At 44.0% G+C, this 12,203-nt stretch overlaps 1 protein-coding gene across 1 annotated transcript in view; it reads right to left on the minus strand.

Annotated features, from left to right (window-relative positions):
- Window positions 1-12,203, minus strand: part of EXOC4 (exocyst complex component 4) — a 438,637-nt gene that overhangs the window by 219,802 nt on the left and 206,632 nt on the right. The window contains exon 10 of the mRNA XM_074538663.1: window positions 1,951-2,047. Coding sequence (XP_074394764.1) covers window positions 1,951-2,047 — 97 coding nt within the window. The remainder of the gene's footprint in view (window positions 1-1,950; window positions 2,048-12,203) is intronic.

Below are 12,203 nucleotides of genomic sequence, written 5' to 3' on the forward strand. Positions count from 1 at the left end.
AGGAAGGCAAAGAGAAAGAATTTCAATCAATGGGAAAGATCTCATCAATAAAAATAGGAGTATCACCACTCTCTGGGCTTGCAAGATGTCTGTAAATTCATTAATGATTTAGAAATTGAAGTCCACAACATCACAGTCACACCTCGAAGCACTGAATTTCACAGTCACGCCTTGAAGAACATTAAACCTCAGTTGTCCATCTCTTCCCACCATAAAATACTATAAATTATCCTGCAGCAGATTCATTTTTAGCACATTTCTTCAGTTTAAGAGACAGAGGTGGAAATGAAATGTGCTCATGGAATTCTCCACTTTGTCATGGGCACGTAGCAAGAAATAAACTCTTTTTCTTCCAAGGCAAGATCTTGCCCACCATAACACATTTCAGGATGTTCTCAAGATTGTTCCAATCCCTGCTGTTTTAACACCAGAAATTTTGATTTGGAGGCATTGATGCGTTTTCCAAATGGGTTTTTAAGTCCTGAGAAGTCACAAATAAGCTGAACTTTCAGCCACAGAGGTACCAGGAGGAGATTCCTTTCTCTGGGATCAGATCCCAATCATTTTTTTATGATTATTTTGTGACTTTTTGGGTTTAGCATTGCAGAAAGGCCCCTGTTGGGTGACTCAGGACAGAGAATTCACACAAGCACAGGCAAAGAGGGAAAAGCTCTCCAAAGGTGATGGGGAGAAAGGAAAATCCTCCCAAAAAAAAGAGCTGGGAGCTTGGCATGAACCAATCCAAACTTTGAATTATTGAATTTCCACAAAACCAACAGCACAAACTGTTAGAAAAGCAGCAAAATTCAGGTTTCAGAGGTGAATGATACAATGAGGTTTATTCAAGGCTTGCTCTGTTTAAAGCTCCAGCTGTGACAATTTTGGCAATCACTGTGGATCAGGAATTAATTTGCAGTCCCCAGCCCACATCAGCGTTTCATCAATGAACTCACCGTGCAGCTCCTCTGACTTTTTAATAAGCACCAAGAACAGCGAGAAACAATTTGTGGCAGGTTGCAAATAAACTTCCCCCAGCTGAGGTCAATAAATGACATTGCTGGGTGACACAGGGTCACCCAGACAGGAAATCCCAGCTGACATCACAGCTCAGTTGGAAAAAGATTAAAAATATTTCAAGAAAAATATTCATTTTTCTTTAAATAAGTATTTTTAAATATTTATATATTTTAGAAATATTAAATATTTCTAAAATATTTGAATAATTTAAGGCAATAATTAAATATTTAATATTTCAGGAAAATAGTAATAATAAAATTAACAAATTTATTTTAGAAAATATTTAATATTAAATATTCCTAAAATATCAAATATTTCTAAAATATGTAAATAATTAATAGTAATAGTTAAATATTTAAATATTTTAGAAAATAATAAGAAATAATAAAATTACCAAAATAATTTTTGAAAAGTATTTAATATTTGATATTTTAGAAATAGTAAATATTTCTAAAATATTGAAATAATTAGAAGTCATAATTAAATACTTAAATATTTCAGAATACTACCAATAATAAAATTACCAAATTCATTTTTGAAAAATATTCAATATTAAATATTTAATAAATATTAAATATTTCTAAAATTTTTAAATTATTAATATTCATAACTAAGTATATAAACATTTTGGAAAACAATAATTATTAATAAAATTAACCAGGTAATTTTAGAAAAATAATATTAAATATTTAAATATTTTGGAAAATAATTATTGATAAAATTAACAAATTATTTAGAAAAATAATATTAAATATTTAAATATTTTAGAAAAAAAGTTTATTTTAAAACAAAACTTCCCAACAACCTAAGAGCAGCCCCTTTGCACTGGGATCTCAGAACCGGAATATGCCCAACATCCCCACAAATCAAAGGTTTAATTCTACTTATTTTCAAGTTTTGCAGCTGTAGAAATGTGAAAAAGGCAGATTTTACCTGAGCAGGGGGTGAAAGATGATGGTGATGTTCCTGGCTCCTGGTTTGCACACAAACTTGGACCCACCACCTTCAATTAAGTTATCATCTGGTCCTCCTGGAAAATAAGGTGGCACAAGTTGTCTAACAGATCTCGACATCCCGTGATTTTCAGAGAGTAAGCGCTAATTAAACATTTAGCAAGCGATAATTAAACAGGAATTAAATGCCTATTTCCTGCTGAAAGATCAGTAATTAACGCCAGGCTGCGCTCTCTGTGCCCTCCCAGTGCAGGTGGGCTTGGAGGTGACTTTGGGCTCCTCATTCCAGAGGAATTGGGACGTTTTGGCACAAAAACCTCCAAATCCAGGCGCTGCACCTCAGGCCACGTGGCTCAGGTGTGTTTTGAAGCCCTCAGGGATTGGAAAGTCTCAGGATTTTTTGCTGGTTTGTGACCCTGAGATGTGTTAGAAAGTCTCTTTTCTCAGCCTGAGCGCTTGAAGGAGGAGTCAGAGCTCTTCAGTTCTCAGTCTCAAGGTTGTTTATTCTTTCTTATCTATAAAATTCTTTCTCCTGTCCTGCCAAGGTCCATCCAGCAGGACAGAGAGCGGCTCTGCCTGCCCTTGGGGTGGTGTTATGTCTTTATACTAAAAATTATGTATACAATGTTTACAATTACTTCCCAATACCTATTGTTGGAATCCATAAAGTCAGAGGGTTTTTAGGAAATGGTTAAAAAAGAGTATTTAGGCCTCAGGATGTGGCCCGAAGTTCTGTTACAGCAGAAAAGTTTCCCAAGCAAGCAGAAAAGTTTCCCAAGCAGTAGACGTGACAAATAACAATACAACTTGGTAGATTTGGCTTTAGGATGGCAACAAGTTTATTTAATGTATATCTTTAGAAGGTTACCATGAATAGAACTCTGTTCTTTGTTTCTTATGAAGTAGTCTTTGTTTTAACTACCATTACGTATGTTTTATAAGGTTGGATGGAAGGCTTGTCAATATGTCTTGTTTTGGTGTGATTGCCTGAAATCTAAACTGAAATGATTTTATGTCATTCCGTATTACCCCACCTTCGGTGGCACTTCCACGGTAGGCCAGCAAGCTGTTAACATTGAATTCCATTGTAATAATGTTCTGAAATAATGTTCTGTAATAATGTTCTGATGTGCTAACAATAATAAAAAAGCTGGCCTAAATTTGCCCAGTGTTGTCCATATTTAGACTTTTTGCCGCGGCAAGTAGGTTCCTCTCTTAAGATGTGAGTTCCTGACACCATTAAATCTATGGCTACCCTGTTGCCCCGATACCCATCACCTATGTTAGACAGTGAGCTTCTACTCTAAACCAATCCAAAAGTGCCAACATCACCCAGTTGTGTTGCTCTTCTCTTTCCCATTTGGAGAAATCCTTTGGAGGCAAAGGATGTCAGGGTCAAAACTTTCAATGACCTCCTAAAGTAGTTTTGATTTCAAAACTTTGTCATTTCCCTGCCTCTAAAGCTGTCCCAAAAATGTGATTGGCTTCTGTACTTATTATTTATTATCAATCTTTAAGGAAATTTCACATGGAAAGGGCTTGATAATACCTGGGATATTCACACTTTGCCCAAATTCCTTTTTGGGGAGCCTTGGAATGGAATTCCCAGAGGAGCTGTGGCTGTCCTGGATCCCTAAAGTGTCCAAGGCCAGGTTGGATGGGGCTTGGAGCCCCCTGGGATAGGGGAAGGTGTCCCCATGGGATTGGATCTGGATGGGCTTTGAGGTCCCTTCCAACCCAAACCATTCCATGATGATTTGTTTATGTGAGGGGTGTTTGGCCTGTTGTCCTAAAATATTTTCTTCAGGAATGGTTCCATGTGGACTTTGATGCTATCAGGACATGCAGAGCTTTAAAGAAGTTGATATTTTCCCTCCCCTCTCTTTTCTCCCCCAATATCCAAATTTAAGGTACTTTGGTGTCTGGGAAAGAGAAGAGCAACACAACTGATGAGGAATTGTCACTGCCATATTTTCTGGAAAAATCCCCTTGCCCAGGATTCTTCTCCTGGGAAGCTGAGAAGCCTCAGAGAAACAGGAAAACAATATTATCTCATTTGCTTCTCCTGTGTTTGGCTGCTTTGGAATGTGGTTGGAGATTGTTTATCCACCAGGTGATGGTTTCATTGGTTTCATGGGAATTGTTTTAATTAATGACCAATCAGGGCCAAGCTGTGTGAGGCTCTGGAAAGAGTAACAAGTTTTCATTATTATCTTTTAGCCTCCTGTCTGTATCCTTTCTGTATTCTTTAGTATAGTTTAGTATAGCATTCTTTAATATAATATAGTATAATAAAATAATAAGTCAGCCTTCTGAGAATATGCAGTCAGATTCATCATTCCTGCCTTTTTCTGGGAACGCCACAAATGCAGCAGAGGAAGTGATCCCAACTTCTTTTCCAAGGGAATTTTATGTGCTTTAGAACAATCAATCTACAGAAAAAGCTCTTTGGTGCCTGAATTAATTTGACCCTTCTGCAACAATGTGAAAGGACCAAGCAGATCACCAACACCCCAAATAATCCCTCTAGGTCAGGAACGTTTCCTACAAGAATTCCTATAGATTCAAAGATGGGAGAGTGAAAGCTCCAGCTCTGAACTGTCCATGGAGTGGGAAATCCTGGGAAGCTGGAAGTCTGCAGTCACAACATTTCCAGAGCTGACTCAGCTCCATGAATTAACCCTGAGCACACAGAGCTTCCTCGTAAATCCTACCCAACATATGGACTTGGGAAGCACAAAGTGACTGGAAACAGAGTTCTTGAAACTTTCCTGATGGTATTTAGAAAAAAAAAAATTCCATGGATTTCAGCTGGCAGCTTAAAGAGTGAACTCTCCCAACGCGGCAGTTTAATCGGGGAAGAAAAGAGGCGTCGAGTTCAAGGAAAGGAAAATTATTCACTTCCCCTGTTAATGTCAGATCCTGCAATTTCCAGTGGGCTCTGTGTCTGAGCAGAATTATTGAAGGAGCCAGCCAAGCATGAGCTGCTGAGGCAGGGATGAGGAGATGCAGGCTCCAATTAAGAGAGGGGTGTTATTCTTGTTCCATCAAGTCACCCTGCACTAATCAATATTATTGACTGGGACGAACTCCACGGCCAGGAGTAAAACAATCTGTCTGATCTGCTGGGCCAGATGATGATGGATTTGAGGAGAGCAGAACCCTGGCACTAAGAGAAAAATGTGCTTTTACATCTCCTCGGCTCTCAGCCTTCCTTTAGTAACCGTGGGTGCTCTGCAGGTAGGTGCAGGACACAGGGGGGAGGGATTTTGCTTGTATTTAAATATTTTAGCCCTAAAAAAAGATGGTGAGGTGCAAATGTTAATCCTGGTGATGCTTTGGACATCCCAAGTACACAGCAGTGCAGCTTTAATGCCATTGCTCTCCCATCTCCACTGCTCTAAACACTGGAGTTTTGTTATGGAAAATCTTGGGAAGTGATGGATTCCTCTCCCTGTGAACTGGAGATCTCCACAGGGGATTCCTGTGATGGTATCAAGGTCTGAAATGTGTTAATTACATGGACCAGCCATGATTCCTCCACAGCAGCCAATTCCCTGTGCTGGAGAGCCACCGGCACCTCCATAAAATACGCCAGGAATATTCCTTCATCCTGAATGATTCCACCAAGAGCTTCTCCTGCAGGGAGGTGAGGGATTGTTCATCCAAACAACCCAAAACTGGCAGCTCTGGAGAACACAGGGAGCAGAGAATCCCAGAATGGTTTGGGTGGGAAGGGACCTTAAAGATCACCCTGTTCCACTCCCTGCATGGGCAGGAAGACCTTCCACGGGCCAGGCTGCAGAAGGTCCCTGAGGTGTGGGACAGGGCCCAGAGAATCCATGGAGCTGCTGCAGGGCTGGAGCCAGGCTGGGAGAGCTGGGAATGTTCCCCTGGAGCAGGGAGGGATCCAGGGAGAGCTGGGAATGTTCCCTGGAGCAGGGAGGGATCCAGGCAGAGCTGCCAGCACAGGGCAGGGCCTGCAGGGGCTCCAGCAGAGCTGCAGAGGGACTGGGGACAAGGCCTGCAGGGACAGCACCCAGGGAATGGCTCCCACTGCCAGAGGGCAGCCATGGGTGGCATCTTGGCAATGAGCAATTCCTGCCTGGGCTGGCATTGCCAGAGCAGCTGGGGCTGCCCCTGATCCCTGCAGTGCCCAAGGCCAGGCTGGAGCAGCCTGGGATGGTGGGCTTGGAATGGGATGGGCTTGAAGGGCCCTTCCCACCCAAACCATTCTGGCATTTGGGACACTCAGAATCCATCCCCAGGGGTTTTTATGGAAGTTGGGGATGGAGAAGGGAAGGGAGACCCTTCCTGGAGTGCTGAGATTGCCAGTGAAGCCCCCAGAGCCCAAAATTCCTTCCTGGAGAGGAGTCGGGGTGGGGATGGATCCAATGCCAGGCTGGGAGAGCTGGGAATGGAGGGAATTCCCTGGAGAGGGAGCCTGGGCTGGGATTTTGGGAAGGGATTCCCAGAGCAGCTGGGGCTGCCCCTGATCCCTGCAGTGCCCAAGGTCGGACACTGGGGCTGGAGCAGCCTGGGATGGTGGGAGCTGTCCCTGCCATGGATGGGGTGGCACTGGAGGGGCTTTGAGGTCCCTTCCAACCCAAACCATTCCATAATTCCATGAGGAATGGAAATAATCCCTTTTTTTCTCTCCTTATCCATGAGCAAGAGATCCAGTAAGAGATGAATCAGAGATTCAATTTGGAGCCTCCCAAACCAGAGCTGAGCTGGCAAATTCTGCCCTGTGTGCTCAGAAAACCATCCCAAACTTCCCCATCTCTCTGGAAGCATCATTGTTGTCACAGTTTCCTCTCACAGCAAAGTTTGCTGGTTTAATCTGCCCAGTAATAAATTACGAGGAACAAAAGAAAAACAAGGCAAACTTGGAGATGAAGTGAAATTTGTCACGGAGTTAATGACACCCTCCTGCCGTGCTGGCAATGAAGTGTGCCCACCTGAATGTCACTGCCAGTGGTGACAGAGACAGGGCCATTAGTGACAGAGCTCGGTGTGTCTGAAATGGAGCCTAAAATGTCAGGCTTCAACATGAAAAAGGAGATGAGCAGGGAAACTGGAATCTCTGCAGGTGCTGAAAGTCAGAACAAACATTAGGAGAGCTTCAGCTTTCCGTTCCGCTGGGTACGTTCAAATTTAAGTGTTTGCATGGAAATGTTCCGTGTTTACAGAAAATGTCAAAGAATCTCAGGATGGTTCTGGTGGGAAGGGAACTTAAGGATCACCCAGTGCCATGGTGGGGACTCTCCTGGAGCCCCTGCAATGTGCTGGGAGCTCTCCCTGGATCATTCCCTGCTCCAGGGGAACATTCCCAGCTCTCCCAGCCTGGCTCCAGAGCTGAGGGAGGGGTGGAATTGGAAGATTTTTGAAGTCCATTCCAACCCAAACCATTTTGGGATTCTATTCTCTCACTCTTCACAGGTGCCAAGGAGGAATCACACATTTCTCTTTGTATTTATCTGTTCCTTGAAAGACCTGAGCACATCAGAGAAGAGGCAGCTCAGCCCCTTGAAAGATTTGCTGGGCAGGTTTTAAAACTCATTGCAAGTAATGAAGTAACTTTTTGCCAACATCCTGAGAAAAGCTCTCTCTGTCTCTCACACAAGAGCTAAAAGAGGGTGAGATTTCCTCTGCTGTCACTTCAGGAGCCATCAGACATTACCTCATTGTTTCAGAGTTTTATCTGCCTAAATGAGTTTTATCCATCTAAATGAGTTTTATCTGTCTAAATGAGTTTTATCTCCTTAAATGAGTTTTACCTCCTTAAATGAGTTTTATCCTCAGTCCTGCCACATTTTCAATCCTACCAGTCACTAAAACTTTTCAGACACAAAGGTATTTGCATGATAAGTAAATCCCTTTCCAAAACATCCAAGAAATATTTATTTGGGATGAATGGAAACAGCAACATCCCAAAATTATGAGATGCACAGGCTCCATTCCCATTCCTGTGTTAGAAGAGGTTCATTGATCTCTCTGCAATCCACCTGAACAGGTTCCAGGCATGGAATGAAGAATTCCCAGCCTCCCCTCCATGATCACAGCACCTTTCCTAGGGAGCCACTCCATGTGAATAAATCCAGGCAGAACAGAGGAATAAAGAAGAATAAAGGATGAGGCTTTGAAGCAACAATTGAGCAATCAACACATCCAGTTCCCATGGCACGGTGCTTCCCAAAAGTTCTTGATTGTGTGGGAATCAACACCACAGTTACTGCCTGCACATCATCTTCAAGGCACGGAAATTCAAATTTCATTCAGTGTGAAGGGAGGAAAGCTAAAGATGCCCAGAGAGAGCAAAGGAGGTGATCATAAAACAGCTCAGCAGAGAGAAGGGATTCATCTGTGAACAGCAACTGTGGAGTTTTATAATGGAAATCTCCTGAGTTTTCATATTTCTGTATGTTAGACCACCCAGATAAATCTCAGAATGATCTGGGTTGGAAGTTCCAAAAGTTTCAAACCCCCCTGCCATGGGCAAGGACACATCCCACTGTCCCAGAGCTCCATCCAGCCTGGCCTTGGGCACTTCCAGGGATTATTTCAGGCACATTTACCTGTCTGTTCTTCTGTAATGTTGATTTTTGTTCCCTCTCCAGCCCCAAAGTGGCCGTGAGTGACCCCTGCTCTGACCAGCACGTGGGGCTCCCATTCCCTCTCCAGGAATAGGAACTGAGATGCACCAGATATCAAAATCCACCTTATCAGGACAGACAAGAATGAGCTCCAGCCCATCCTTGATTACTTCCTTGCTTGAGGGGAGAAGCAATTTAGCAGAGGTTTGTGACAGAGCAAAGATTTCATTTCTTGTTTGCTTCTCTTAATCACCTGCTCTTCTTTTAATCATGGCAAGTGGGAATTTCTACATCAGACCACGGGGAATAAGGGGCTGATGGTTACAAACACGCTGCATCCACATTTTCAAAAATCAGCAAAGATCAGAGCGACATGGAACTCCAGAAGAGCCGAAATTGCTGGGAATTAGGTGATAACTACTTGTAAAGCACTGGCAGCTGTCAGACCTGGGGCTGGAAGGGAGATGGGAGATGATTCAGTGACTCCCAGAGCTGCTCCAGCTCCCAGTGCCCTGTCACCGGCCTGAAAGGGACACAGGGGACACCAAACTGGCACCCCCTAAAGCCACAGCACTCCCTGCTGACCTCTCTCCACTCACTCTGGAAATGAAGCTCAGCCTGAAGGTTATGGAGTTCATCCCATTTCAGTGTTTCCATCAGTGGTAAATTGTCACAGACATGTTTTCTGAAAAAGATGGGATTTTTTCTCCTGAGAAGCTGGGAGGCCTCAGAAATGAAATGTAAACAATGGTTATCTGCTGCTGTGGAATGCAACAGGTGCATCTGTAATTGGTCTCATGTGAATGTTTTTAATTAGTGACCAATCACAGTCCGGCTGTATTGGACTCTCTGGTCAGTCACAAGATTTTATTATCATTCCATTCCTTCCTTTCCTTGCAAGCCTTCTGATGAAATCCTTTCTTCCATTCTTTTAGTATAGTTTTAATATAATATATATCATAAAATAATAAATCAGCCTTCAGAAACATGGAGTCAGATCCTCATTCCTTCCCTCATGCTGGGACCCCTGCAAACACCACCACAATAAATTGCCAGCCATAGTCCCATATTCCAAGTGATTTTCCCATATTCCCAGTGATAAATTCTCCCCAAAGCAGTGTTTGGGGTGATGCTCCCCAGAGTGGGAATTTCCAACCTAAAATCTTTCAGTGAAACATAAAAGATGTAGGGCTGAAATTAAGGGATGGTCAAATCAAGGAAAGTCTAAGGGCTGAACCTTCACAAATCTTTTACAGGTATAAAAATGGGAAAGAAGGAGGGGAAAGGGATTGGGGTAAGATGCTCTAGGGCTGGAGCCAGGCTGGGAGAGCTGGGAATGTTCCCCTGGAGCAGGGAAGGCTCCAGGGAGAGCTGCCAGCACAGGGCAGGGCCTGCAGGGGCTCCAGGAGAGCTGCAGAGGGACTGGGGACAAGGCCTGCAGGGACAGCACCCAGGGAATGGCTCCCACTGCCAGAGGGCAGCCATGGGTGGCATCTTGGCAATGAGCAATTCCTGCCTGGGCTGGCATTGCCAGAGCAGCTGGGGCTGCCCCTGATCCCTGCAGTGCCCAAGGCCAGGCTGGAGCAGCCTGGGATGGTGGGCTTGGAATGGGATGGGCTTGAAGGGCCCTTCCCACCCAAACCATTCTGGCATTTGGGACACTCAGAATCCATCCCCAGGGATTTTTATGGAAGTTGGGGAAAGAAAGAGAAAAAGGGAGACCCTTCATGGTTTGCTGAGATTCCAAGTGAAGGCCCCAGATGCCAAAATCCCTTCCTGGAGAGGAGTCAGGGTGGGGATGGATCCAATGGCAGGCTGGGAGAGCTGGGAATGGAGGGAATTCCCTGGAGAGGGAGCCTGGGCTGGGATTTTGGGAAGGGATTCCCAGAGCAGCTGGGGCTGCCCCTGATCCCTGCAATGGCCAAGGTTGGACACTGGGGCTGGAGCAGCCTGGGATGGTGGGAGCTGTCCCTGCCATGGCTGGGGTGGCACTGGAGGGGCTTTGAGGTCCCTTCCCACCCAAACCATTCCATAATTCCATGAGGACTGGAAATAATGCCATTTTTCTCTCCTTATCAATGAGATCTAGGAAGAAATGAATAAAAGATCCAAGGTCCCTTCACACCCAAACCACTCAGGGATTCTGGGCAGAGCTGGAGTTGCTGTTCAGGTTTGCAGATCAAGCTCAAATCTGCTTCAGGCCTGAAGGAAAAGTGATTTCCCAGAGCAGGAGAGGCAGGTCTGGATTCCAGCCACAGCACTGATGTGGCCTCTCTGACCCTGATCAGGTTTCTGCATTTCAGTTCCCCAAAAGGGGAATTGAGATTGTGGCTCCAACTTTCCCCTGGCAAAGCTGTTCTAAGAAATGTCACAAAAAAGGCACCAACCTTTTATTCACTGCTTTAAATTCATGCTTTCACTTCAGCTTCCCAATAAACCCACAATAATGTCCCAAACTGACCAACAACTCCAAAATCCTGCCTGAAACAGCTTTTCCCTGGGGCACATCCCAGGATTTGGCGCCTGATTTGGATGCAGCCCCCCAGCCCCTGCTCTGCCATATTGCTGATGTTCCCAATCCCTCCCTGCTCCCCTATCCTGCCTTGTCTGAGATCCAACACCATATGCATTTAAATAAGTTGCTCTTTAATGTTTCAAAACCTGATTTATTAGTTGCTCACACTCCATCTGCCTTGAAAAACGGCGCCGTGCCTCGGCTTTCACAGCCTGCACAAAAGGTTGGGGTTCAATTCCAGGCTCCTTTATCATTTGATCACCGTGTCAGCCACATATGTAAAGTCTCCTTCCAGCTACAGAAATTGTTTAAAATGCATATTTCTCCTCTTTTGCTTGTTGTGATTTCTTTTTTTTTTTTTATTTTTCTTTTTTCCCCCTTCTCTCCCCGAGGCCACGCGACTGAGCAGCAGGCACTTTGATTAATGGATTTGTCAACTTGCATATTTAGGATTTTGTTGGTTTGCCTAAAACTCCCCGTGTACAAATGTGAGCTGTTCCAAAGCATGGCTGCAGCAGAATTCCTTATCCCGAGCTGGAAAAAGCACTTGGAGCTAATGAGCTGTGATTACTCACACCCTGCATCCCCTTCTCCACTGTTCTCTACTCAGAGCTTTCTCCCTTTATCTTATCTCCCGTAGCAGCAAATGGCTCCTACCTGAATTTTTTATATCCCTGACATGTTTTCTATTCAGTTTTAATGTCAGAAAGGAAAAAAAAAAAAAAAAACCCAACGAAAAAAACACCATGAGGTAACAAAAAGCAAGTGAAATAAAGTAAGATATTTCCTGACACAGTGTCATTTGCTGGTTTATTTTGTTACAAGCTGTTTAACTCTAAAATCCCTGTTTCATCTTCTTTTTTTTTTTTTTTGTTTTGTTTTTTTTTTTTTTTTTTTTAAGATTTAGAAGCTCCAGGACATTTTAGACAAAGGAATTGGTTGGAATTACAGAAGGATAAAATAATTTGGGTGGGAAGGGACCTTAATTAGTGTCCAGTTTCAATGGGCAGGGACACCTCCCCTATCCCAGGGGGCTCCAGTCCTTCCTTGGGCATTGCAGGGATCAGGGGCAGCCCCAGCTGCTCTGCGAATCCCTTCCCAAAATCCCAGCCCAGGCTCCCT

Source organism: Zonotrichia albicollis, chromosome 4, assembly GCF_047830755.1.
Source record: "Zonotrichia albicollis isolate bZonAlb1 chromosome 4, bZonAlb1.hap1, whole genome shotgun sequence".
NCBI lineage: Eukaryota > Metazoa > Chordata > Aves > Passeriformes > Passerellidae > Zonotrichia > Zonotrichia albicollis.